Genomic DNA, 24,765 nt, shown 5'->3' with positions numbered 1-24,765 from the left:
AGAGTGTCATGCAGATCTTTAGGGGGAAGGAGCAGAGGAATGACACAGTTTGACTTCCATTGCTATGGAATCACTGTAGCTGAAGCTGGAGAGCTGTAAGAGGCAAAGAATGGTCCAGGAAGGAGTGCTGCTGGCCAGGACCAGGGAGCAGGCTTGGGGTAAGCAGTGTACAGATTCTGGGTGGAGCTCACTGGTTTTGGGAGGAGACTTGCACTCACTCCTGAGAGCTTTTCGGGAATTTTACAAGCAAGTTGTTAAACACTGTTAGCTTGCCATTGGTCACATTGGGAGTATTGACACCATGGAAGTCCACAAGCGCTACAAATCAGGTTTCTTTCCCTTTCTCCGAGTAGATTACTTCACATTTACCATCTGGCCACTGCAAACAGCATTCTGAAGGCAGAATTGAATAGGGGATATAAAGTAAGAAAACCAAGGATGGCTCCAGGCTTCTGGACTGCCATCTCATGTACATGAGCAGTGGGGCTGGGAAGGATGAAGGTGACAGAAGAGCTAGTGTTCCCATCACAGGGAGGAGGGCATCTTGTCCCTGGGACTGAGGAGTAGGACATGTAGGCAAAGAGGAAGGAGAATCACTTCTCTTCTTCAAACCAGGATGAGATTCATTTTATTTAAGACCCAGTGAAGAACCTCACCAAGGCTAGAATGTCTGGGAGTTGGCAGAAATAACTCCCAAGAACATGGACGTGAGCATGTAGTTCATGGCCACAGTCCCCAGAAGATGAATGAGAGACACCTGGTAAGTGTAGATGTGACTCTTTTCTCACATTCAGGCAGATATCTGTACATAGGTGCCCAGAGAAATTTCCCATGGCCTCTGCTGAGGACCTGGTATGTAGACCCAGCTCTGCGGGTATCAAGAATTGTGAGAAGGAGAAGGAGGGACTGTGGACAGGTAGGTCTCAGGGGGAAGCAAGGTATTTGGGGGCAGAGTTAGGGAAGCTTCTCGTTGTTCCTTGTCTTTGGCTTGGCCCCTCAAGGACGGAAGGAGCAGAGACTGAGGGTGGCATATAGTAGGGGAGGAAGGGAGGAGCTGTGGGACCCATGTTCACAGTTGATTATTTGCTCATCATTCCAGAAATGTTCCCAATGTGTCTCTTATGTTCTTGGTGCTATTTTACTCTTGGGACACCTGTTGAGAAAGGACAGACAGCCAATGATAGAGGACGCTGCCACTTAAGCTTCCTCCCTTTGGTCTTGACCCCCCATCCCCATCCCCTCCAGTATGACCCACATAGGGTCATTGGAAACTGTCCTCAGAGCAGCCCTCTGGCACCTGTCAGCCTTCCTCTAAACGCAGACATCTTGAACCCAAAGGAGCCCTAGTCTCTATAATCTAGTGATGGTCTCCAAGGGATCCTCCCACCCAGCTGCCTCTCATTCAGCCTCTCTGCCCACTTCCTTCCCAGAATCCCTAGGACTCTGTCCACACTCTTTGATAACCTTTGACCCTGCCCACCTTTTATAGGCTAAATGCCCCCTCCCCCAACACCTCAGGGAATCAGAACCCTGAGACTCCCAAGGGTATCAAAGAAGGTGTGTCACATGTTCTTTACTCCAGGTGAGCACTGACCCCGGGTGACCTGTGGGCTGACACTCTCCCTGACCTGGCTCTTTCTGGGACTAACATTGACCTTCCCTCCCTGACCCACAGCTTACAATCAGGCCCTCGCTTCTTGTGGACATAGATGGCAGAGACAGTGATGAGCAGCAACAGCTTCGGACCCAGGGTGACAGCTATCAGGATTGGAGTAAATGGCCTTGACTCTGGAAAAGAAGGGATAGGAGGTACCATCAGAGGGGCCACCCTGGAGTCCATTCCCTGGGTCCTCCACTTACTCTATCTGAAGTGACTCAGGCTTATCAACGCTCTGAAGCTCATGAATTCTTCCCCTGCTCAAGGCTGAATTCGGGGTAAGACGTTCCTCACCTCACTCACCCCTTTCTCACTGCCAGGTGTCCTTCTTGAGGGAAGAGGTGGGGAGAACGAGCACTCAGGAATGGGTAAGTTTGGTTTACTGAATTGGCCCTCACACCCACTGGGGCAGGTCATACAGCCTCTTTCTGATAAGCCAACAGGCTCCTAGTTTACAGAGGGTGGACAGATGAGGTGGCTCAGACCCAGGGAAACCTCTCACTGCTGGCCTGCAGGAGGACTCTGAGACCTTGTCTTTGGACCAGGACAAAGCCAAACTCTCTGAGTCATAGGACCAAATGTCCACCTGGCCTCAAGTGGAGTGAGAACAGATGTCACGGTCAGTGGGTTTAAGGCTGCCCTGCTTTGCTCCATGCACACGGTTTGACAATTCCCATGTACAGAGGTGAAGAGGCAGTCCTTAAGGTGACCTGACATCAGGAGACCTGCTGGCTGGACAATATCCTGGGGAGACAAGGAAATTCGGTCTAATGCTCAGGAGAATTTCAAACGCCATCCAGCTCACTTGTACACCATTGCCACTGTCAGCCGAAGTCTTTGTGTTGGACATAGAATGTTGGATCTGGAAGGACAGCTTCTGATTTTTTTACTTTATACATAGACCCATTTATGGTTTTATATTTGAATTTAAAGAATCCAAATATTTTTTTGAAATATAAAGAGTAATCTTAAAGGAAAGAGTAGGTTCTCATCATATTTGCCACTGGCATGTTAAAAGATGGCAGGTCTCTTCTGGGTGGGGCCCCTGGACTTTTTCTGAGGTGAAAGAGCTGTATTGCCCATGTTTGCCCCTGTTTCTAGAAGGGAGCCGGCAACAGAAGGCTGGCGGAAGTGAGGGTACAGAGGCTAAGCCAATCCTCTCCATTTAAAACAACTCATGAACAGCACTCACCTTGCTACCTCTCTGTTAGTAATTGAGGCTTGCCGTGCTGAATTGTGTCAACATCTCCCTTTGCCAGTCCTGTCTCCTTCACGCTCTCACACAGGTGGATCGGGCAGCAACACACAGTGAGCTTTCTCTCTTCTCATGTCATCTGAGAGTCTCCCTCACGGGTCACCTGATGTGCAGAGTTTGTCTGCTTGGGGTCTGGAAAGCCAGCTCTAATGGACACAATTGGACCTAGGTCTCTATCTGCCAGCTGGTCATGTGGCCCCCGGCCCTGTGGGAGGTAGAGCAGGTAGGTGCTGGCTTGCCCTGTCCTTGTCACTGCTGAAACCTCACCGTGGTGACCTGGGCTGGTGTAAGCAGAGGAGGGGATTATCCTGCCATTCTGCAAATGATGTGATAATTACAAGAACTATGGATTGGGTGGCTGTTGTTGGGGGAGAAGCTGTGGGACTTAGGAGAAGTTCACTGTTGCTCAGTGAAGGAGCAACACCACACAACAGCGGAAAGACTCCGGATGCTCTTACACGTGAGAAGCTGTGTCCTCCAGGAACACGCTCGACACTTCACCAGATGTTTGCATACCTGTCTGATCTGGGGGTTCAAACCTAGCCTAGGTTCAAACCTAACCGGCTAGGTTTAATCTTTACTGCTGAAAAAGAGAACCATACAAGATTTACAAGAGCTTCAAGGAGAAGGTGGGCACTTTCTCCCACTTTGGCCAGCACAGTGAGTGCAGAGAGCAGGGCTGTGAGTCAGGCTGTGGCTCACTTCCCTGCTCAGGCCGGATCTGCTGAGCCTCAGTGTCCTCATCTGTAAATGGGCTGAGATGGTCCCTCCAGCTTCATTCATTCTCAGCCAGGGCATCCCCTGTGTGGGCAGCTTGGGGAAGAAGGAGAGCTCTCCCAGAAGGAACAGATCTGCCTGGGGCTGGAGCCATATACTAGCGCTGGTGCCCAGGCAAGGGATGTACGACTGGGAACTCCTATAACACCTGCACAATCAGGATAAAACCATCCACATGCCTATGTCCAGGAGCTGAGGGAGACTCAGTGCTCTTATGAAAGTCAGTCCCTGAATTGCACGATGCTTTTTGAGCAGACCCACAACAAATGCCCAGCCTCTGGCATCTTCTCCATCCTGGGGTCTCAGTGTAAACAGTGAGTTTATACCTCTTCTCACTGTGATACTTCTACATTGAAAGAGAGACATATTCCACCTCCCTGCCCTGGATGCATTCATCCACAGGAAGGGAAAGGAACAGGAGCTTCATAAGAAAGGAGCTCTTGGGGCACCTGGGTGGCTCAGTGGGTTAAGCCTCTGCTTTTGGCTCAGGTCATGATCCCAGGGTCCTGGGATCGGCCCCCGCATCGAGCTCTCTGCTTAGCAGGGAGCCTGCTTCCACCTCTCTCTCTGCCTGCCTCTCTGCCTACTTGTGATCTCTGTCGGTCAAATAAATAAACAATTTTAAATAAAGAATTGTTTAAAAAAAAAAAGAAAGGAACCCTTGCCAATATTATTCCTTGCTTCCCTTGCACGCAGACCAGAGCCTGCACACAGCAGATGCTCAGTAAGTATTGAGTACAGAAGAGTCAGCCACATGGAGGGGACACTCTCTGGAGGTAGGAGTAAGACTGGGTCATGTGACTGTGCAAGTCACTCGCACTGTAAGTCCCTCAACCCTGGAACCAGAGAGCTGGTCAGGATTGGAAAAGTCGACAGCTTTGGACCCACAGACTGGGGTTCTAGACTTTCCCACCATTTATCAGGGGCCTTGAGCAAGCATCAAGACCTCTCCAGGCCTCAACTTCCCTGATCCGTGGCAGTGGCTGAAGTCGGGGACACCCACCACAACGCCTGATTCTTAGCTGTTGGTCAGACAACGGAGGGCATTCTTATTGACTTGTTGTCACAACCAGGAGACAAAGGAGGCCCAGGCCATACTCACCGCTCACAGTGACCAGAGTGCCTGATCCAGACTTAAACTCCACATCAGGGGTCCCTTTCTGGAACTTCACACAGTAGTAGGTTCCGGTGTCTGCTGGGGTGATGTTACTGATGTGGATGGAAAAGTCCATGTTATTTCTCCTTGTGCGGTCAGAAATCTCTGTCACTCGGGGGAAGAGGCCTCCTTTGAAACTGAAGATTAACTCCCGACCTGGCCCTGTCCCCCTGAACCACTGAACCGGCCCTGTGGGGAGCAGGGAAGTCAGGGTGCAGCGCAGAGTGGCTGTCTGTCCGGCTGCAACAGACACTGACTTGTCAGGCTGGATCACCTGCAGCCTCGCCTCACCAGCCACACCTGGAGGGAAAACAGAGCAGTCGTCTACTCATCCTGCCGTGATCCTGCCCATCTCCTCATGTGTTTATGCACAACAGCTCCCTGACTGAGTGCACACCGTGAGCAACCCTTCCCCCAAACCTGTAACTGGATACCCCATCATAATGGGGGAAACAAAGACACAGAGAGACTCAGTGATGTGGCACAGAGCAGGTTTGACTTTGCAGCTGGATTTCCTGCCTTGGTGACTAGCTAATCTCCGGAGACATTGAAAAACAGTAACCCTTTCCTTCTTACGTGAAGTGTCCTCAAAACCAGGCAGGGACAGAAATCAGAGAAGCAGGCTGCTGGTGCACCACACATATACCCAGTGTCTTTTCCATTTCTTACCTACTCCTCAGGAAGGAAATTTGTGGTTCACTCTTGCAGAGTGTGAGCTGGTAAAACCCATGCACTTAGCGGTACTTGCAACCAAACATGCCTCCTAAGGAGGGCACGAGCTATTACAGGCATGTCCTGTGTGTGCCAAGAACATCATGTACTTTGGTTTCTAGGTCTGGAGAAGACTAGGGTCAGGAAACTGAACTGCTAGGAGGAAAAGGGGAAGAAACAGGAATGCACCATGGAGGGAGACGTGGAGGGAAAATGGGAGGGGAGACGGAAGAGGATCAGGTAGTCATGAGGAGCCAAGGAAAGGTAAAAAATCTACCATTTGTGTATCTATATTCTTCCTATTTCTATTTCTGGCACAGGCCTTGCCTCTGAGCTATGCTTTGTAGGTCCAAACACCATTCGAACTTTTTCTTAGCTAGAAGTAAACCTCTCACAGCTAACATATCCTAAATGAACTCAGTTTCCTACATATCCTTGCACATCTCAGCAGAGGCACCATTATTTTCCCAGATGCCTTGGTCCTGAGCCTTGGATGCCTTTCTTTCCCACCTCAATTCCTATGCACCAGGACATCCTAATGGCTCCCCTATTGCAGGCACCCACAGTCTGACCTCTCTCTCCTTTCTCTGCTGACTGCTGTCCTGCTGCAAACCACTTTTCCTTGTTCTCATGGATGCACTGAGCTCTTGAGGGCTCTAGCTGCTTCTCTCTATGCCCTGTGGTCCTCCATTCTCAACCAAATGCTAGAAGGAAACTCATGTCAGATTGTGTCACTTCTGTCTTCAAAACCTTGCATAGGTACCATTTTATTCAGAATAAAATCCTGAATCCTTGAACAGAGCAAGAGGATTCTGCTCTCATGCTGTTCCCATGCTGTTTGGGAAGGCTCTTCTCCGAGAAAATCATATGGCTCACTCCCCCACCTTCTTAAAATCTTTGCTCCAGGTTGCCTGTTTAAATACATCCCACCCTAGCAATTCTCCCATTGTTGTATCCAGCTGCACTGTCATGTTTTTTCCTTAATGTTCATCACTCTCTGTACCTCTGTTATTTACTGATTTATTGCATCTATTTTTTCCTGTCCTTTCCTCCACTATGATACAACTTCTACAAGGGCAACTACTTTGTCTCTTTTATTCATCAACATGCCCTATGTTAATATAACTGTTCTTGTCGCCTAGTAGGTATATATTTTTATAATGTGTGAATTGCCCAATGTGATCCCTTTCGGAGACCATGAAGTCTATTTTCAGTGGAGAATTTCTCAGGACATTATATCAGAAGCCAAGTTTCCCACATAGATGACTTGGAGGAAACAAACACTTGCGTATACCCAGAATACAGAAGCACTTGAGAGAAGCGAACTACAAACGTTCTTCACCATACCACCCTCTTCTCCACAGTGATTGGAAGATCTGCAGAAATCTCATGGGATGGAAGTGGGGTCATTGGATTTGAGAAGAGCAATGGTTAGACCTGTGAGATTTAGAATAAGACTGCCTAGGTTCCAATCCTAGATCTCCCACTTATACTCAGTGACCTTGGCCCTTTCTGTGCCTTCTTTTCTTATCTCCAAGGTAGGGGTGACAGGAATGTCTACCTTGGATACAAAGATTGCATGACATAATGGACATAGGCATTTCCAGGTGTGTGTGTGGCACATGGTGAGTGCTCAGGAATTTAGAAAGTTATCACTCATGAGATTTCCTGAGGCACAGAGGCATCAGTGGACACCAGATAATGGGGATCGTGATATGAAAATGGATATAATTACAGATGCAGATCACACAGGCAGGAGTCTCTGATTTTGTGTCCCCTTCTTTCCTCACCACTGAATCCAGCATGGAGCCATTGCCAAGGTAGTAATGCACAAGGTTCTACTCATTTTACCAAGAGAGAAGCTTGTTTTTAATTTAAGAGCTTGGTGAGGGGTGAGAGGTAGGTTTAGAGAATTAAAGAAGAGGGTGAGTAGCTCAGAGATAGGGATCCAAACATCGTTCTAATGTGCATTTCACGTAGACTGGCTACATTATGAGGAGAAAAAGCAAAGAGTTTTCAAAAATCCCATGTGTGTGTGCACATGCATGTGTGTACATTTCCCTATGCCCATTCCTATGCATGCAGGCACGTGCACACACACACAGAGGTAAGTGCATTCCCTGTATATGTACAGTGTGGCCCAGCATGCTAGTAAAGACTGTTTGAGGATTAAGTGAAATTATAGTACATGTTAAACTTCAGTAACAATTTGGTACCTAGGAAACATGCAGCACATCATTAAGAAGAGTTGTGAGTCCACGCAGAACAGTGGAACTCTGGAGACATCAGTGCTCAGGATACGCATGAGGTGCTGTGGAGAACCCGCTCCCCTTCTGATAGTGTGCAGAAGGCATTGTCCTCTCCAATTCCCACAGAGGAGGCCCTGAGGTTCCAGAACTGAACTCTGAGTCAAGGCCAGGACCCAGGTGCAGTTTCAGGCTCGAGTTCAAGTTGCACCTTGTCTTCTCTGCCAGGTGACTCCCCACCAATCTGGGCACAGGAAGGTCATTTCTGATCGGTCTGACTGTTGGCATCAACCGTTCCTAGCTGCCTCCCTGCAAACCCTCCTGAGGTCAGAGAGGGTGTGCAGCAGTCTGTGCAGGGGACAGAGAACCCCCAAGAAAGCCAGAACCAGGCTGCCCAGCTGACTGCAGGCACTGCCATGGCACAGTGTGGCTCCTCTGTGACATGGGACAGGAGGCATTTCTCCTTCCCTCTCTTACCACACAGGGTTGCAGGAAGGGACAAGTAAGGGAATGCAAGCAGTTGTGCTTGGAATTTATCATTGGAAATGCAGATGGAAAAGAGCAGATGAATCAGAGAGTGGCTGACAGTAACCTCAGTCTCATTATAGTGATAAAATCCCCAATGAGAGACTATGGACTCTGAAAAACAATCTGAAGGATTTGAAGAGGTGGGGGGTGGGAGGTTGGGGGAACCAGGTGGTGGGTATTAGAGAGGGCATGGATTGCATGGAGCACTGGGTGTGGTACAAAAACAATGAATACTGTTATGCTGAAAATAAATAAAATGATTAAAAAAGAAAGAAAGAAAAAAAATCCCCCTCTGAATATTCAACTCCAGCCCTAATATATAGAGCCTGCTTGGCCCTGTTCAGTATCATCGATTTGGAAATTATTCCCTGTGATCCCTTACCTGTAAAATAAAGACAACTTTGTGGGGAAACTCCCCCTGGGTGGTCTCTGTCTCTTCCTCAACAAGGAGCCAAGCTCCTTTGGTCCGAGCACAGCCGGGCTCCTCCTCACTCCTCATTGCATCCCAGAGGGACTTCCTGTCGCCTCCAGCTGTTTCATCCACAACAGAGCAAATATCCCACCTTCTCCAGCCCGACAGTGACAGCCACCCTCCTTTTCCATCTGACATTCTCACTGCAAGCGGTTATGGGGAGGGGTCCCTCCAGGTGTCCAGACATGTTGACTCGACGACAGAGGGAAGATGTCGGGTCCCAACGGCTGAGTCTAGAATATGAACTGTTGCTCACGGAGCCAAACACCCTCCAGGATGTGCTTCCCAGTCATCCTTAGTCTGCAGAGCCAGGAATGGGGTGCCCGGTGTTGCTGGGATTGCGGGGGCCCCTCTGCTCTGTCCAGGCCGGTGCCCCAGGCTGCTCAGTGAAGAAGCATGACCACATATCAGGGGAAAGACTCCAGAGGCTCTTACAGGTGAGAAGCCATGTCCTCCAGGAACAGGCTTGACACTTCACCAGATGTTTGCATACCTGTCTGATCTGGGGGTTCAAAGCTAGCCCACCTCTTCCCAAGTTTTCTTAATGTTTACTGCTGAAAAAGAGAACCATACTAGATTTACAAGAGTTTCAAGGAGAGGGTGGGCACTTTCACCCACTTTGGCCAGCGCAGTGAGTGTGCAGAGAGCAGGGCTGTGAGTCAGGCTGTGGCTCACTTCCCTGCTCAGGCCGGATCTGCTGATCCGTGATCAGTGTCCTCATCTGTAAATGGGCTGAGATGGTCCCTCCAGCTTCATCCATTCTCAACCAGGGTATCCCCTGTGTGGGCAGCTTGGGGAAGAGGAAGGAGAGTTCTCCCAGGAGGAACAGATATGCCCAGTGCTGGAGCCACCTACTAGTGCTGGTGCACAGGCAAGGTGGGTACGACTGGGAATTCCTGTAACAACTGCACAGTCAGGATAAAACCACCCACATGCCTATGTCCAAGAGCTGAGGGGAGATTGAGTACTCTTATGTGAGTCAGTCCCTGAATTGCATGATGCTTTCCTGCACAGACCCACAACAAATGCCCAGCCTCTGGCATCTTTTCCATCCTGGGCTCTCAGCATAAACAGTGAGTTTATACCTCTTCTCACTGTGATTCTTCTACATTGAAAGAGATACATATCCCACCTCCCTGCCCTGGGTGCATTCGTCCACAGAAAGGGAAGGGATCGTGAGCTTCATGAGAAAGGAGCCCTTCCCTGTTTTGTTTTCTGCTTCCCTTGCATGCAGACCAGAGCCTGCACACAGCAGGTGCTCAGTGAGTGTTGAGTCGAGAAGAGTCAGCCACATGGAGGGGACACTCTCTGGAGGCAGGAGTAAGATTGGGTCATGTGACTGGGCTAGTCACTCAGACTGTAAGTCCCTCATTCCTGGAACTAGAGGGCTGGTCGGGATTGCAAAAGGCAAGAACTGTGGACCCACAGACTGGGGTTCTAGACTTTCCCACCATTTGTCAGGGGCCTTGAGCAAGCAACAGGACCTCTCCAGGCCTCAACTTCCCTGATCCGTGGAAGGGGCTGAAGTCGGGGACACCCACCACAACGCCTGATTCTTAGCTGTTGGTCAGACAACGGAGGGCATTCTTACTGACTTGTTATCACAATCAGGGACAAAGGAGGCCTAGGCTATACTCACCGCTCACAGTGACCAGAGTGCCTGGTCCAGACTTAAACTCCACATCAGGGGTCCCTTTCTGGAACTTCACACAGTAGTAGGTTCCAGTGTCTGCTGGGGTGATGTTACTGATGTGGATGGAAAAGTCCATGTTGTTTCTCCTTGTGGTGTCTGAAGCATTTGTTACTCGGGGGAAGTGGCCTCCTTTGTAACTGAAGATTAACTCCCGGCCTGGCCCTGTCCCCCTGAACCACTGAACGGGCCCAGAGGGGAGCAGGGAGGTCATGGTACAGTGCAGAGTGGCTGTCTGTCCAGCTTTGACAGACACTGACTTGTCAGGCTGGATCACCTGCAGCCTTGCCTCACCGGCCACACCTGGAGGGAAAACAGAGCAGTTGCCTAGTCATCCTGCCTTAATCCTTAGCGTCTCCTCACATGTTTATGCACAACAGCTCCCTGAGAGAGTGCAACCGGTAGCAGCCCTCACCCCGAGCCTGTAAAGGGAGATCCCATCACAACTGAGGAAACAAAGACACAGAGAGGCTCAATGATGTTGCTCTGACCCATTTGAATTTTCAGCTGGATTTCCTGCCTTGGTGACTAGCTAGTCTCTGGAGACATCGAGAAACACAAACTCATTAAGTGAAATTATAGTACATGTTAAACTTCAGTAACTATTTGGCACCTAGGAACATGCAGCACATCATTAACAAGAGTTTATGAGTACACGCAGCACAGTGGAACTCGGGAGACCTCTGCGTGTGATGTGGGATGTCTCTCCTTCTATTTGTTTCTGATGTTTCCGCACATGGCCTCCACTGAGGAGCCAGTCAGCATAACATGGTTAACAAGATGAACTGTGGAGCTGAGTGGGCTGAACATGAACCCCAGTAGCTCCACTGACATAAGTAGGTGGCACTGAGCTGGTTGCTCTCTCTGCCTCAGTTTCCCCATCTGCAAGTCAGGAGTACAGTCATAGCTACCAGGCAGGGCTTCTGCGGAGGGGTGGGTAGCACACCTGTGTTTACCTGGAGGCCCTAAATGCCCAGGACAGGAAGAGGTTTAGGAGGCAGGGAATGGGGAATCTCCCTCAAGACAATGCTCACCTGTGAGTCCCAACAGCAGAGCCAGCAGCAGGTGAGGAGGAGGGCAGGGTCTAGAGGCAGGGGCCCACATTGAGGAGGCCTGAGGGTCCCGCTCTCTGCAAATGTGTGTGCTAGGGTGATGGGGCCTTTGTTCTGTGGGGAGGAACAGCCCGCCCCACTTGTGATAGAAGAGGAAGGAAGCATCTATGACGCAGTAACAGGGTTGTGAGGCAGTGATCTGCTTCTGGATTGTGAAACACATCAGGCAGAGAGGCCTCACATGGTGAGAGGGGCCTCTTCTTACATTTTGTTTTTTTTTTTAATTTTTAATTATAATCATGTTTTGTTAGTCACCATATAGTACATGATTAGTTTTTGATGTACTGTTCCATGATTCATCATTTGCGTATAACACCCGGAGTCCCATTGCAATCCGTGCTCACCCATCCCCCCACTCCCCACCCCTTACAACCCTCTGTTGGTCTCCCAGAGTCCAAATCTCTCATTGTTGGTCTCCTGCTCTGATACCGCCCCCCAACTTTTTTTCCCTTCCTGTTCCTAATGTCCTCCATGCTATTCCTTATGTTCCACAAATAAGTGAAACCATATGAGAGTTGACTTTCTCTGACTTATTTCACTCAGTATAATCTCCTCCACATCATCCATGATGATGCAAAAGTTAGGTATCCCTTTCTGATGGCTGAGTAATATTCCATTGTACATATGAACCACATCTTCTTTATCCATTCATCTGTTGAAGGGCATCTCGGTTCTTTCCACAGTTTGGCTATCGTGGATATTGCTGCTATGAACATTGGGGTGTCTGTGGCCCTTCTTTTCACTACATCTGTATCTTTGAGGTAAATGCCCAGTAGAGCGATTGCTGGGCCAAAGGGTAGCTCTGTTTTCTACTTTTTGAGGAACCACCACACAGTCTTCCACAGGGACTGTACCAACTTGCAGTCCCACGAACAGTGTGAGATGGTTCCCCTTTCTCCACAACCACTCCAGCATTTGTTGTTTCTTGTCTTATCAGTTTTTGCCATTCTAACTGGTCTAAGGTGATATCTCAATATGGTTTTGATTTCAATTTTCCTGATGGCTAATGATGATGAACATTTTTTCATGTGTCTGTTAGCCATTTGTATGTCATCTCTGGAGAAGTGTCTGTTCATGTTTTGTGCCCATTTTTTGACTTGATTATTTGTTCTCTGGGGGTTGAGCTTGAGAAGTTCTTTATAGATCTTGGATACCAGCCCTTTATCTATAGTGTCATTTGCAAATATCTTCTCCAATTCCGTGGGTTGTCTGTTTGTTGTTGTTGACTGTTACCTTTGCTGTACAGAAGTTTTTATCTTGATAAAGTCCTTAAAGTTCATTTTTCCTTCTGTTTCCCTTGCCTTTGGAGATGTGTTTTGAAAGAAGTGGCTGTGGCTGATGTCAAAGAGGTTACTGCCTATGCTCTCTTCTAGAATTTTGATGGTATCCTGTCTTACATTGAGATCTTTCATCCATTGGATTTTAAGCTAAAGACTGTAGTTAGAGATACAGAACAACACTATATCATTCTTAAAGGGTCTATCTGACAAGGGGATCTAACAATTGTAAATATCTATGCTCCCAACATGGGAGCAATCAACCATAAAAGGCAACTGTTAACCAAAATAAGGAAACCTATTGATAATAAAACATTAATACAGGATATCTCAACATTCCACTCTCAGCCACAGACAGATCCATCTAAGCAGAAAATCAACAAAGAAACAAGAGCTTTGAATGACACAGTGGCGGTCTGGAGCTGCCCAGACAGCCGCCGCTGCTGCCGTGGTTTTGGGTACAAGCAGAAGATCCTGCTTCCCCAGGGATCGGGACTTGGAACTTGCTCTGCCAGCAGCCAAGGTGGGATTTATATGGGCTCTGCAACACCCACAGAAGAACAGACTGAGGCTTCTCTCTGAGAGGGAGGTCAGGGTGCAGTTTGCTTTCCTCTAAACCTACAAAAACCATCAAAAGCTGTCAAGGCGAGAGGGAAAAAAAAAAGGTGAACAAACATAAAAACCTCCAGAGAACAAAAGCCTGAAAAAACCGGTTTCCTCAGAACCCACCCCCTTGAGGGGGACTGAATGACACAGTGGAACAGATGGACTTCATAGATACATATAGAACATTCCACTCTAAACCAATGGAATACTCGTTCTTCTCAGCGCACATGGAACTTTATCCAGAATAGACCACATACTGGGTCACAAATCAGTTCTCAACCAATACCAAAAGACTGAGATTATTGCCTGTAATTTCTCAGACCATGGGGCTTTGAAACTGGAACTCAATTACAAGAAAAAATTCGGAAGAAGTTCTTCTTTTGTTTCAGAGAAAGTGGACAGGCCCAGCAGAAATGATGCTTCCTGCCCGCCTAGGGCTCTGTTTTCTGCACTGGGCCCCTCCCCCCATCTTGAGGTCTTCTTGGTGATTCTCTAATTGGGAGCCCCAGGCCAACAAGGATCTGCAGTTGGGGGCTGTGTCCCATCTCCTGAGCTCTGGCCATCTGGGGGTGGTTGGCTTGTGGCCTCATTCTGCACCAGCTTCCACTAAGAGCTACTAAGCTGGAGAAAGAAATGGGTTCATCAGGACCCAAGAGATTTGGGGGTCAAATGAGGTCAGCTCCAGAAATGACTCCCTATTCCAACCCTTTATTTATGGAATAGTAAACTTAGCCCAAATGCACAGTGCAGTATGGACTTCAGAAGCTGTATTTGCTGAGGGTATATAGTTGGTTCAGTTGGTGAAGCGAGCAACTCTTGGTCTTGGGGTTGCGAATTTGGGTCCCAAGTTCACTGTAGAGATTACTTAAAAAAAAATAAAATCTTTAAAAAAGAAGTTGTATGTGCTTACCTCCAACAAAAAGCACCATTTCTTCCTCTTTCCAGAGAGGAAGTGGGTTTTATGTCCCAGAGATCACTCTCCCAGGCATTTATCTGAGTAAGATGAAGACCATAGCTTCACACAGTCTCTGCACGAATGTTTAGAGCAGCTTTTTTCATAATGGAAAAAAATTGGAAACACGCAAAATACCCAGTGATAAGTGAACGGTTGAACACATTGTGGTGTATTCCAGCAGGAAATATTACACAGCAATAATAACGAATAACTTATTTACATGTGCAAAACTTGTGAGATTCCAAAGGCATTATGTGGAGTAAAAATAATCACTCTCAAAATGTCCATACTGTGGGACTCCACTTCCACAATATTCTCGAAGTTATAGAAAACATATTGGCATGGGCCAGAGGTTTGGGTGGTGGGCTGGCTGTCACTAAAAGAAGCTAGCACAAGGGTGAGCTCTGGGACCATGGTATTGTTCTGTACCCTGAATACAGTAGTGGTTACCCAAAATACACATGAGCAGATCAACACACACAAAAGCTGGGAATGTTACACAGTTGAGACTGTTGATGTAATAAGCACTGGATGTCATATGTTACTGGAGAATCACTAAATTCTACCCTGAAATGAACACTACACTATATGTAAACTAACTCTAATTTACATAAAATCTTGAAGGAAAAAAGGATTGAGTATAAAACAAAATGTCATTGCCATTATAATGTGGACACTAACTATGACATTATCTAAATTTAAAATATGAAGGGGGTAGGGTAGAAATACACACATGTGGTGTGGTTTCCATAGTAACAGAGCATGGCATCCCCATCATCCAGAGTGGGAAGTCAGTGAATAATGCCCACGAGTGAGAAGTCAAGAAGAGAAAATATATGCATGCTCTATGAGATCTGGGTATAGAATCTGGAAGAATCAGTTAAAAATTATCAATTAAAAGAGTGGAAAATGGTTGCCTCTGGGAGGTGGAAAATAGTGGGAGGTTGGGAGATTCCAGTTTTCATACGTAGAAAGTATAGAACTATTTGCCTGATGAAGCGTGTGCATGTGTAACTTTAATGAAGGTAAAAACTAATCTAGGTGAGATGACTGATGTTGTAAGAATTACACAGAAGGGAATGCCCATACATTAGTCTGAGTGTGATAAGCTTAATGGATAGAAGATCAATGTTCAAAACTCAATTACATTCTTATAAAGAAGTCGCAAACCCGTAATAATAACAACATGAAAAAGTGCTCCACATCACTCGGCATCAGGGAAATACAAATCAAAACCTCAATGAGATATCAACTCACACCAGTCAGAATGGCTAAAATGAACAAGTCAGGAAATGACAGATGCTGGCGAGGATGCGGAGAAAGGGGAACCCTCTTACACTGTTGGTGGGAATGCAAGCTGGTGCAACCACTCTGGAAAACAGCATGGAGGTTCCTCAAAATGTTGAAAATAGAACTACCCTATGACCCTGCAATTGCACTGCTGGGTATTTACCCTAAAGATACAAACGTAGTGATCCGAAGGGGCACGTGCACCCGAATGTTTATAGCAGCAATGTCTACAATAGCCAAACTATGGAAAGAACTTAGATGTCCATCTACAGACGAATGGATAAAGAAGATGTGGTATATATACACAATGGAATACTATGCAGCCATCAAAAGAAATGAAATCTTGCCATTTGTGACGACGTGGATGGAACTAGAGGGTATCATGCTTAGCGAAATAAGTCAATCGGAGAAAGACAACTATCATATGATCTCCCTGATATGAGGGAGAGGAGATGCAACATGGGGGGTTGAGGGGGTAGGAGAAGAGTAAATGTAACAAGATGGGATTGGGAGGGAGACAAACCATAAGTGACTCTTAATCTCACAAAACAAACTGAGGGTTGATGGGGGGAGGGGGTTGGGAGAGAGGGGTGGGGTTATGGATATTGAGGAGGGTATGTGCTATGGTGAGTGCTGTGAAGTGTGTAAACCTGGCGATTCGCAGACCCGTACCCCTGGGGATAAAAATATATGTTTATAAAAAATTAAAAAAGTTATTAAAAAAATAATTTTTAAAGATTCCATACACCAGAAGTATTAAAGATAGCTCTCTGTACGGATGCATAAGCACATCATGGGACTAAAAAACCCTGTAAACTGGTGAGCTGAAAGTCATCATAAAAAAACCTAAAACACCTCATGTCCGTGAGTGGCAAAACTCAGTATCAGAAAGATGTCAATTTGCACATATGGCTATACAAAGTGAAAGCAATCAAAGCATAATTGTAAGAGGGTTTTTGATGAAAGCTGACAAAGTGATTCTAACTTGGATCTGGGCCAAGGAGAGCCATAACAGTTCTGAACAAGAAGACGAAGTGGGAAGTTTTGCCCAAAAGAGGTATCAAAACATATTATAAAGTTGTTCTAATTGGGACAGAGCAGTTTTTAAATAAATACACACACACACACACACACACACATATATATATATGTATGCTGATACTATATATATATGTATATGTATTTATATATATAATATAGTATATATATACTATATATACACATATATAGTATACACATATATATATACACATATACACATATATATAATATAGTGTATATATATATATATATATACTATATATATGCACATATATATATACATATATATATTACCAGCAAAACTCTCATTGATGCAAATATATGTTCTTCAGTGGAGCTCTGATGAAATCTTTTTTATGCACATAAAAATGTGATTGTCCATCTTCTTGCTGCTTTGTTGTTAGAGTTCTTTAATATTCTCTCAGCCATTGCAAACTTCTTCTTAGAGGGCCAGACAGTAAATGCCTTATGGCTGCCGGCCTTCAGGTCCAAGCTGCAATCACTTCTCTCTGACATCTCAGCCTGAAAGAAGCCACTGATTATAAATGTGATTAGTACAAACAGGCAGTTGTCCCTGATCCAAGTCCTTCATTAGATTTCACGTGACAATTATTTTCTCCCAGTCAGTAACCTTCCTTTTCTTTTTATTAACAGTAACTTTTGAAGAATAAAAGTTTTAAAACTTCATGAAGTCAAATGGATCAATGATTTCTTTTGTCGATTCTGTTTCCCCTGTCTTATCTATAAACTGTCTGCTAACCCAAGATCAAAAAGATTTAGTTTTGTGCCCCCCCACAGTTTTTTCTAGAAGCTTTCTCATTTCAGATTTTATATTTAGGTATGATCCATCTGACCATTGTTCATAGTATTTGTGTGTGTGTTGTTCAGTAATATTGATATTAGGTAATATTATTTTAGGAAGGAGATTATGCTGAATGAAATAAGTCAGAGAAGGTCAATATGGCTTCACTTATTTGTGGAACATAAGGAATAGCATGGAGGACATTAAGAGAAGGAAGGGAAAAATGAAGGGGGCAGAGAATCAGAGGGGAGAGGACTATGGACTCTGGGGAGCAAAGAGAGGGTTATAAAAGGGAGGAGGGTAGGGGGACTAGTGAGCCCAGTGATGGGTATTAAGGAGGGCATGGATTGCATGGAGCACTGGGTGTTATATGCAACCAATGAATCATGGAACACTACATCAAAAACTAATGATGTACTGTATGGTGAGTATCATACACAATAGAAAAGGACAATGTTAAATTTTGTGTGTAAAGAAATAGTTAAGAGTCTTTTTTTTTTAACATACTAGTATCTAATTATTTCATGGCCATTTGTTGAAAAGATGATCCTTTCCACATTGAATTGTTTTGGAACCTTTGTCAAAAATCACTTGGCCAGGGCAGAGAAGTAGCAGGATGAGATGACACCAGGTAGCAGGAGATCAGCTAGATAGTTTATCAAACCATTCTGAACACCTACAATTCCAATAGGAGATCAAAGGGAAGAAGAGCAGCAATTCTAGAAACAGAAAATTGACCACTTTCTGAAAGGTAGGACCAGCAAAGAAGTGAATCCAAAGAAGGAAGATAGACTGCAGGGGAGGGGCTGGCTCCCGGCAAGCAGCGGACCAATGGAGCACAAAATCAAAACTTTTAAGTCTGTTCCACCGAGGGACATTGCTCCAGAGGCTAAGCTGGGGTCAAGCCCACACGGGGACAGCGTGGTCTCAGTTCCCACGGGGTCACAGAAGGATCAGGGGTGTCTGAGTTTCACAGAGCTCACAGGTAATAGAGCGGGAAAGCTGGCTACAGTGACAGAGCTGAGGAGTGAGCTCTCAACTCAGGGGTACCTTAACTGTGATCCATGGCACAGTTAGGCCACTGCTCTGTGAGCAGAGACCCCACAAGATCAGGGGAAAACCCCTGGAAGAGTGCAGGGATATGATGGGTTTGGAGACTCCAGGTAGGGCTGTGTGCCAGTACAGAGATGCTTGGTCACAGGCTGGGTGAGCTCAGAGCACAGATGGAGGCCAGGGAGACAGAAGTGGTTGAGCGCTTTTCTCCGAGGACGCACTGAGGGGCCCTGAGCTCTTGGCTCCTCCGGACCAGAGATTGGAAGGCCGTCATTTTCATTCACGTCCTCCAGAGCTCTACGGAAAGTGTTTAGGGAACAAAGCTCCCAAAAGCAAACCCTAGTGGATTACTTAACCCAGCCCCTGTTAAGGGTGGTGCAATTCTGCCTCAGGCAAAGACACTTGAGAATCACTACAACAGGCCTCTCCCCCAGAAGATCAGCAAGAAATCCAGCCACCACCAAGTTCACTTACCAAGGAGAACAGCAGAATTCCAGAGGAGGAGAAAGCAAAGCATGGAATTCATGTCTTTCTTCCCATGATTCTTTAGTCTTGCAAAGTTAATTTTTTAAATTTTATTTTTTCTTATGCAAAGTTTTTTTTTTAATTTACTCTTTCCTCTTTTAATGTTTTTTAACTAGTTTATCTTAACAATACTTTTTTTTTTGCATTCTCTCCTACATTTATTTTTCTTTTTTTTTTTAGTTTTTTTATTTTTTCAGCATAAAGTATTCATTATTTTTGCACCACACCCAGTGCTCCATGCAATCCGTGCCCTCTACAATACCCACCACCTGGTGGCCCAACCTCCCACCCCCCACCCCTTCAAAATTCTCAGATCGTTTTTCAGAGTCCATAGTCTCTCATGGTTCACCTCCCCTTCCAATTTCCCTCAACTCCTTTCTCCTCTCCATCTCCCCTTGTCCTCCATGCTATTTGTTATGCTCCACAAATAAGTGAAACCATATGATAATTGACTCTCTCTGCTTGACTTATTTCACTCAGCATAATCTCTTCCAGTCCCGTCCATGTTGCTACAAAACTTGGGTATTCATCCTTTCTTTTTTCTTTTTTCCTTTTTTTTTTTTTTACAGCTTTATAAACATATATTTTTATCCCCAGGGGTACAGGTCTGCGAATCGCCAGGTTTACACACTTCACAGCACTCACCATAGCACATACCCTCCCCAATATCCATAACCCCACCCCTCTCTCCCAAACCCCTCCCCCCATCAACCCTCAGTTTGTTTTGTGAGATTAAGAGTCACTTATGGTTTGTCTCCCTCCCAATCCCATCTTGTTTCATTTATCTTCTACTACCCCCTCGACCCCCCATGTTGCATCTCCTCTCCCTCATATCAGGGAGATCATATGATAGTTGTCTTTCTCCGATTGACTTATTTCGCTAAGCATGATACCCTCTAGTTCCATCCACGTCGTCGCAAATGGCAAGATTTCATTTTTTTGAAGGCTGCATAGTATTCCATTGTGTATATATACCACATCTTCTTTATCCATTCGTCTGTAGATGGACATCTAGGTTCTTTCCATAGTTTGGCTATTGTAGACATTGCTGCTATAAACATTCGGGTGCACGTGCCCCTTCGAAACACTACGTTTGTATCTTTAGGGTAAATACCCAGCAGTGCAATTGTAGGGTCATAAGGTAGTTCTATTTTCAACATTTTGAGGAACCTCCATGCTGTTTTCCAGAGTGGTTGCACCAGCTTGCATTCCCACCAACAGTGTAGGAGGGTTCCCCTTTCTCCGCATCCTCGCCAGCATCTGTCATTTCCTGACTTGTTAATTTTAGCCATTCTGACTGGTGTGAGGTGATATCTCATGTTGGTTTTGATTTTTATTTCCCTGATGTCGAGTGATATGGAGCACTTTTTCATGTGTCTGTTGGCCATCTGGTTGTCTTCTTTGCAGAAATGTCTGTTCATGTCTTCTGCCCATTTCTTGATTGGATTATTTGTTCTTTGGGTGTTGAGTTTGCTAAGTTCTTTATAGATTTTGGACACTAGCCCTTTATCTGATATGTCATTTGCAAATATCTTCTCCCATTCTGTCAGTTGTCTTTTGGTTTTGTTAACTGTTTCCTTTGCTGTGCAAAAGCTTTTGATCTTGATAAAATCCCAAAAGTTCATTTTTGCCCTTGCTTCCCTTGCCTTTGGTGATGTTCCTAGGAAGATGTTGCTGCGGCTGACGTCGAAGAGGTTGCTGCCTGTGTTCTCCTCGAGGATTTTGATGGATTCCTTTCTCACATTGAGATCCTTCATCCATTTTGAGTCTATTTTCGTGTGTGGTGTAAGGAAATGATCCGATTTCATTTTTCTGCATGTGGCTGTCCAATTTTCCCAACACCATTTATTGAAGAGGCTGTCTTTGTTCCATTGGACATTCTTTCCTGCTTTGTCGAAGATGAGTTGACCATAGAGTTGAGGGTCCATTTCTGGGCTCTCTATTCTGTTCCATTGATCTATGTGTCTGTTTTTGTGCCAGTACCATGCTGTCTTGATGATGACAGCTTTGTAATAGAGCTTGAAGTCCGGAATTGTGATGCCACCAACTTTGGCTTTCTTTTTCAATATTCCTTTGGCTATTCGAGGTCTTTTCTGGTTCCATATAAATTTTAGGATTATTTGTTCCATTTCTTTGAAAAAAATGGATGGTACTTTGATAGGAATTGCATTAAATGTGTAGATTGCTTTAGGTAGCATAGACATTTTCACAATATTTATTCTTCCAATGAAGGAGCATGGAACATTTTTCCATTTCTTTGTGTCTTCCTCAATTTCTTTCATGAGTACTTTATAGTTTTCTGAGTATAGATTCTTAGTCTCTTTTGTTAGGTTTATTCCTAGGTATCTGATAGTTTTGGGTGCAATTGTAAATGGGATGGACTCCTTAATTTCTCTTTCTTCTGTCTTGTTGTTGGTATAAAGAAATGCAACTGGTTTCTGTGCATTGACTTTATATCCTGACACTTTACTGAATTCCTGTACAAGTTCTAGCACTTTTGGAGTGGAGTCTTTTGGGTTTTCCACGTATAGTATCATATCATCTGCAAAGAGTGATAGTTTGACTTCTTCTTTGCCGATTTGGATGCATTTAATTTCCTTTTGTTGTCTGATTGCTGAGGCTAGGACTTCTAGTACTATGTTGAATAGCAGTGGTGATAATACATCCCTGCCGTGTTCCTGACCTTAGCGGAAAAGCTTTCAGTTTTTCTCCATTGAGAATGATATTTGCGGTGGGTTTTTCATAGATGGCTTTGATAATATTGAGGTATGTGCCCTCTATCCCTACACTTTGAAGAGTTTTGATCAGGAAGGGATGCTGTACTTTGTCAAATGCTTTTTCAGCATCTATGGAGAGTATCATATGGTTCTTGTTCTTTCTTTTATTAATGTGTTGTATCACATTGATTGATTTGCGGATGTTGAACCAACCTTGCAGCCCTGGAATAAATCCCACTTGGTCGTGGTGAATAATCCTTTTAATGTACTGTTGAATCCTATTGGCTAGTATTTAGGCGAGAATTTTTGCATCTGTGTTCATCAAGGATATTGGTCTGTAGTTCTCTTTTTTGTTGGGATCCTTGTCTGGTTTTGGGATCAAGGTGATGCTGGCCTCATAAAATTAGTTTGGAAGTTTTCCTTCTATTGCTATTTTTTGGAACAGTTTCAGGAGAATAGGAATTAGTTCGTATTTAAATGTTTGGTAGAATTCCCCTGGGAAGCCGCCTGGCCCTGGGCTTTTGTTTGTTTGGAGATTTTTGATGACTGTTTCAATCTCTCTACTGGTTATGGGTCTGTTCAGGCTTTCTATTTCTTCCTGGTTCAGTTGTGGTAGTTTATATGTCTCTAGGAATGCATCCATTTCTTCCAGATTGTCAAATTTGTTGGCGTAGAGTTGCTCATAGTATGTTCTTATAATTGTCTGTATTTCTTTGGTGTTCGTTGTGATCTCTCCTCTTTCATTCATGATTTTATTGATTTGGGTCCTCTCTCTTTTCTTTTTGATAAGTCTGGCCAGGGGTTTATCAATCTTATTAATTCTTTCAAAGAACCAGCTCCTAGTTTCGTTGATTTGTTCTATTGTTTTTTTGGTTTCTATTTCATTGATTTCTGCTCTGATCTTTATGATTTCTCTTCTCCTGCTGGGTTTAGGGTTTCTTTCTTGTTCTTTCTCCAGCTCCTTTAGGTGTAGGGTTAGGTTGTGTACCTGAGACCTTTCTTGTTTCTTGAGAAAGGCTTGTACCACTATATATTTTCCTCTCAGGACTGCCTTTGTTGTGTCCCACAGATTCTGAACCATTGTGTTTTCATTATCATTTGTTTCCATAAATTATTTCAATTCTTCTTTAATTTCCTGGTTACCCATTCATTCTTTAGAAGGATGCTGTTTAGTCTCCATGTATTTGGATTCTTTCCAAATTTCCTCTTGTGATTGAGTTCTAGCTTTAGAGCATTGTGGTCTGAAAATATGCAGGGAATGATCCCAATCTTTTGATACCGGTTGAGACTTGATTTAGGACCAAGAATGTGATCTATTCTGGAGAATGTTCCATGTGCACTAGAGAAGAATGTGTATTCTGTTGCTTTGGGATGAAATGTTCTGAATATATCTGTGATGTCCATCTGGTCCAGTGTGTCATTTAAGGCCTTGATTTCCTTGTTGATCTTTTGCTTGGATGATCTGTCCATTTCAGTGAGGGGAGTGTTAAAATCCCCTACTATGATTGTATTCTTGTCGATGTGTTTCTTTGATTTTGTTATTAATTGGTTTATAGAGTTGGCTGCTCCCACGTTAGGGACATAGATATTTAAAATTGTTAGATCTTCTTGTTGGACAGTTCCTTTGAGTATGATATAGTGTCCTTCCTCATCTCTTATTATAATCTTTGGCTTAAAATCTAATTGATCTGATATAAGGATTGCCACTCCTGCTTTCGTCTGATGTCCAATAGCATGGTAAATTCTTTTCCACCCCCTCACTTTAAACCTGGAGGTGTCTTCGGGTTTAAGATGAGTTTCTTGTAGGCAACATATAGATGGTTTTTGTTTTTTTATCCATTCTGATACCCTGTGTCTTTTGATTGGGGCATTTAGCCCATTAGCATTCAGGGTAAGTATTGAGAGATATGAATTTAGTGCCATTGTATTGCTTGTAAGGTGACTGTTATTGTATATTGTCTCTGTTTCTTTCTGGTCTACTACTTTGAGGGTCTCTCTTTGCTTAGAGGACCCCTTTCAATATTTCCTGTAGAGCTGGTTTGGTATTTGCAAATTCTTTCAGTTTTTGTTTGTCCTGGAAGCTTTTAATCTCTCCGTCTATTTTCAATGATAGCCTAGCTGGATATAGTATTCTTGGCTGCATGTTTTTCTCATTTAGTACTCTGAATATATCATGCCAGCTCTTTCTGGCCTGCCAGGTCTCTGTGGATAAGTCTGCTGCCAATATAATATTTTTACCATTGTACCTTACAGACTTCTTTTCCCGGGCTGCTTTCAGGATCTTCTCATTGTCACTAAGGCTTGTAAATTTTACTATTAGGTGACGGGATGTGGACCTATTCTTATTGATTTTGAGGGGGGTTCTCTGAACCTCCTGGATTTTGATGCTTGTTCCCTTTGCCATATTGGGGAAATTCTCTCCAATAATTCTCTCCAATATACCTTCTGCTCCCCTCTCTGTTTCCTCTTCTTCTGGAATCCCAATTATTCTAATGTTGTTTCGTCTTATGGTGTCACTTATCTCTCGAATTCTCCCCTCGTGGTCCAGTAGCTGTTTGTCCCTCTTTTGCTCAGCTTCTTTATTCTCTGTCATTTGGTCTTCTATATCGCTAATTCTTTCTTCTGCCTCATTTATCCTAGCAGTGAGAGCCTCCATTTTTGATTGCACCTCATTAATAGCTTTTTTGATTTCAACTTGGTTAGATTTTAGTTCTTTTATTTCTCCAGAAAGGGCTTTTATATCTCCTGAGAGGGTTGCTTTAATATCTTCCATGCCTTTTTCAAGCCCGGCTAGAACCTTGAGAATCATCATTCTGAACTCTATATCTGACATATTACCAATGTCTGTATTGATTAGGTCCCTAGCCTTCGGTACTGCCTCTTGTTCTTTTTTTT

The 24,765-nt window shown here is 44.7% G+C and overlaps 2 protein-coding genes across 2 annotated transcripts in view; both read right to left on the bottom strand.

Moving 5' to 3' along the window:
- Positions 1-24,765, bottom strand: part of LOC125108183 (signal-regulatory protein beta-1-like) — a 154,163-nt gene that overhangs the window by 63,094 nt on the left and 66,304 nt on the right. The window lies entirely within an intron of this gene.
- On the bottom strand, positions 601-11,605 carry LOC125108192 (tyrosine-protein phosphatase non-receptor type substrate 1-like). The gene is made up of 5 exons (XM_047743641.1): positions 11,527-11,605; positions 10,442-10,795; positions 4,792-5,145; positions 1,681-1,788; positions 601-1,156 (listed from the first exon to the last, which is right to left on the bottom strand). The coding sequence occupies exons 1-5, from the start codon at positions 11,594-11,596 to the stop codon at positions 1,134-1,136; spliced, it is 909 nt and encodes a 302-aa protein (XP_047599597.1). The 5' UTR covers positions 11,597-11,605; the 3' UTR covers positions 601-1,133.

This window comes from Lutra lutra, chromosome 9, assembly GCF_902655055.1.
Source record: "Lutra lutra chromosome 9, mLutLut1.2, whole genome shotgun sequence".
NCBI classification, from domain to species: Eukaryota; Metazoa; Chordata; class Mammalia; order Carnivora; family Mustelidae; genus Lutra; species Lutra lutra.
The sequence above is the reverse complement of the archived record's forward strand: the minus strand, read 5'-3'. Positions and strand labels throughout refer to the sequence as shown.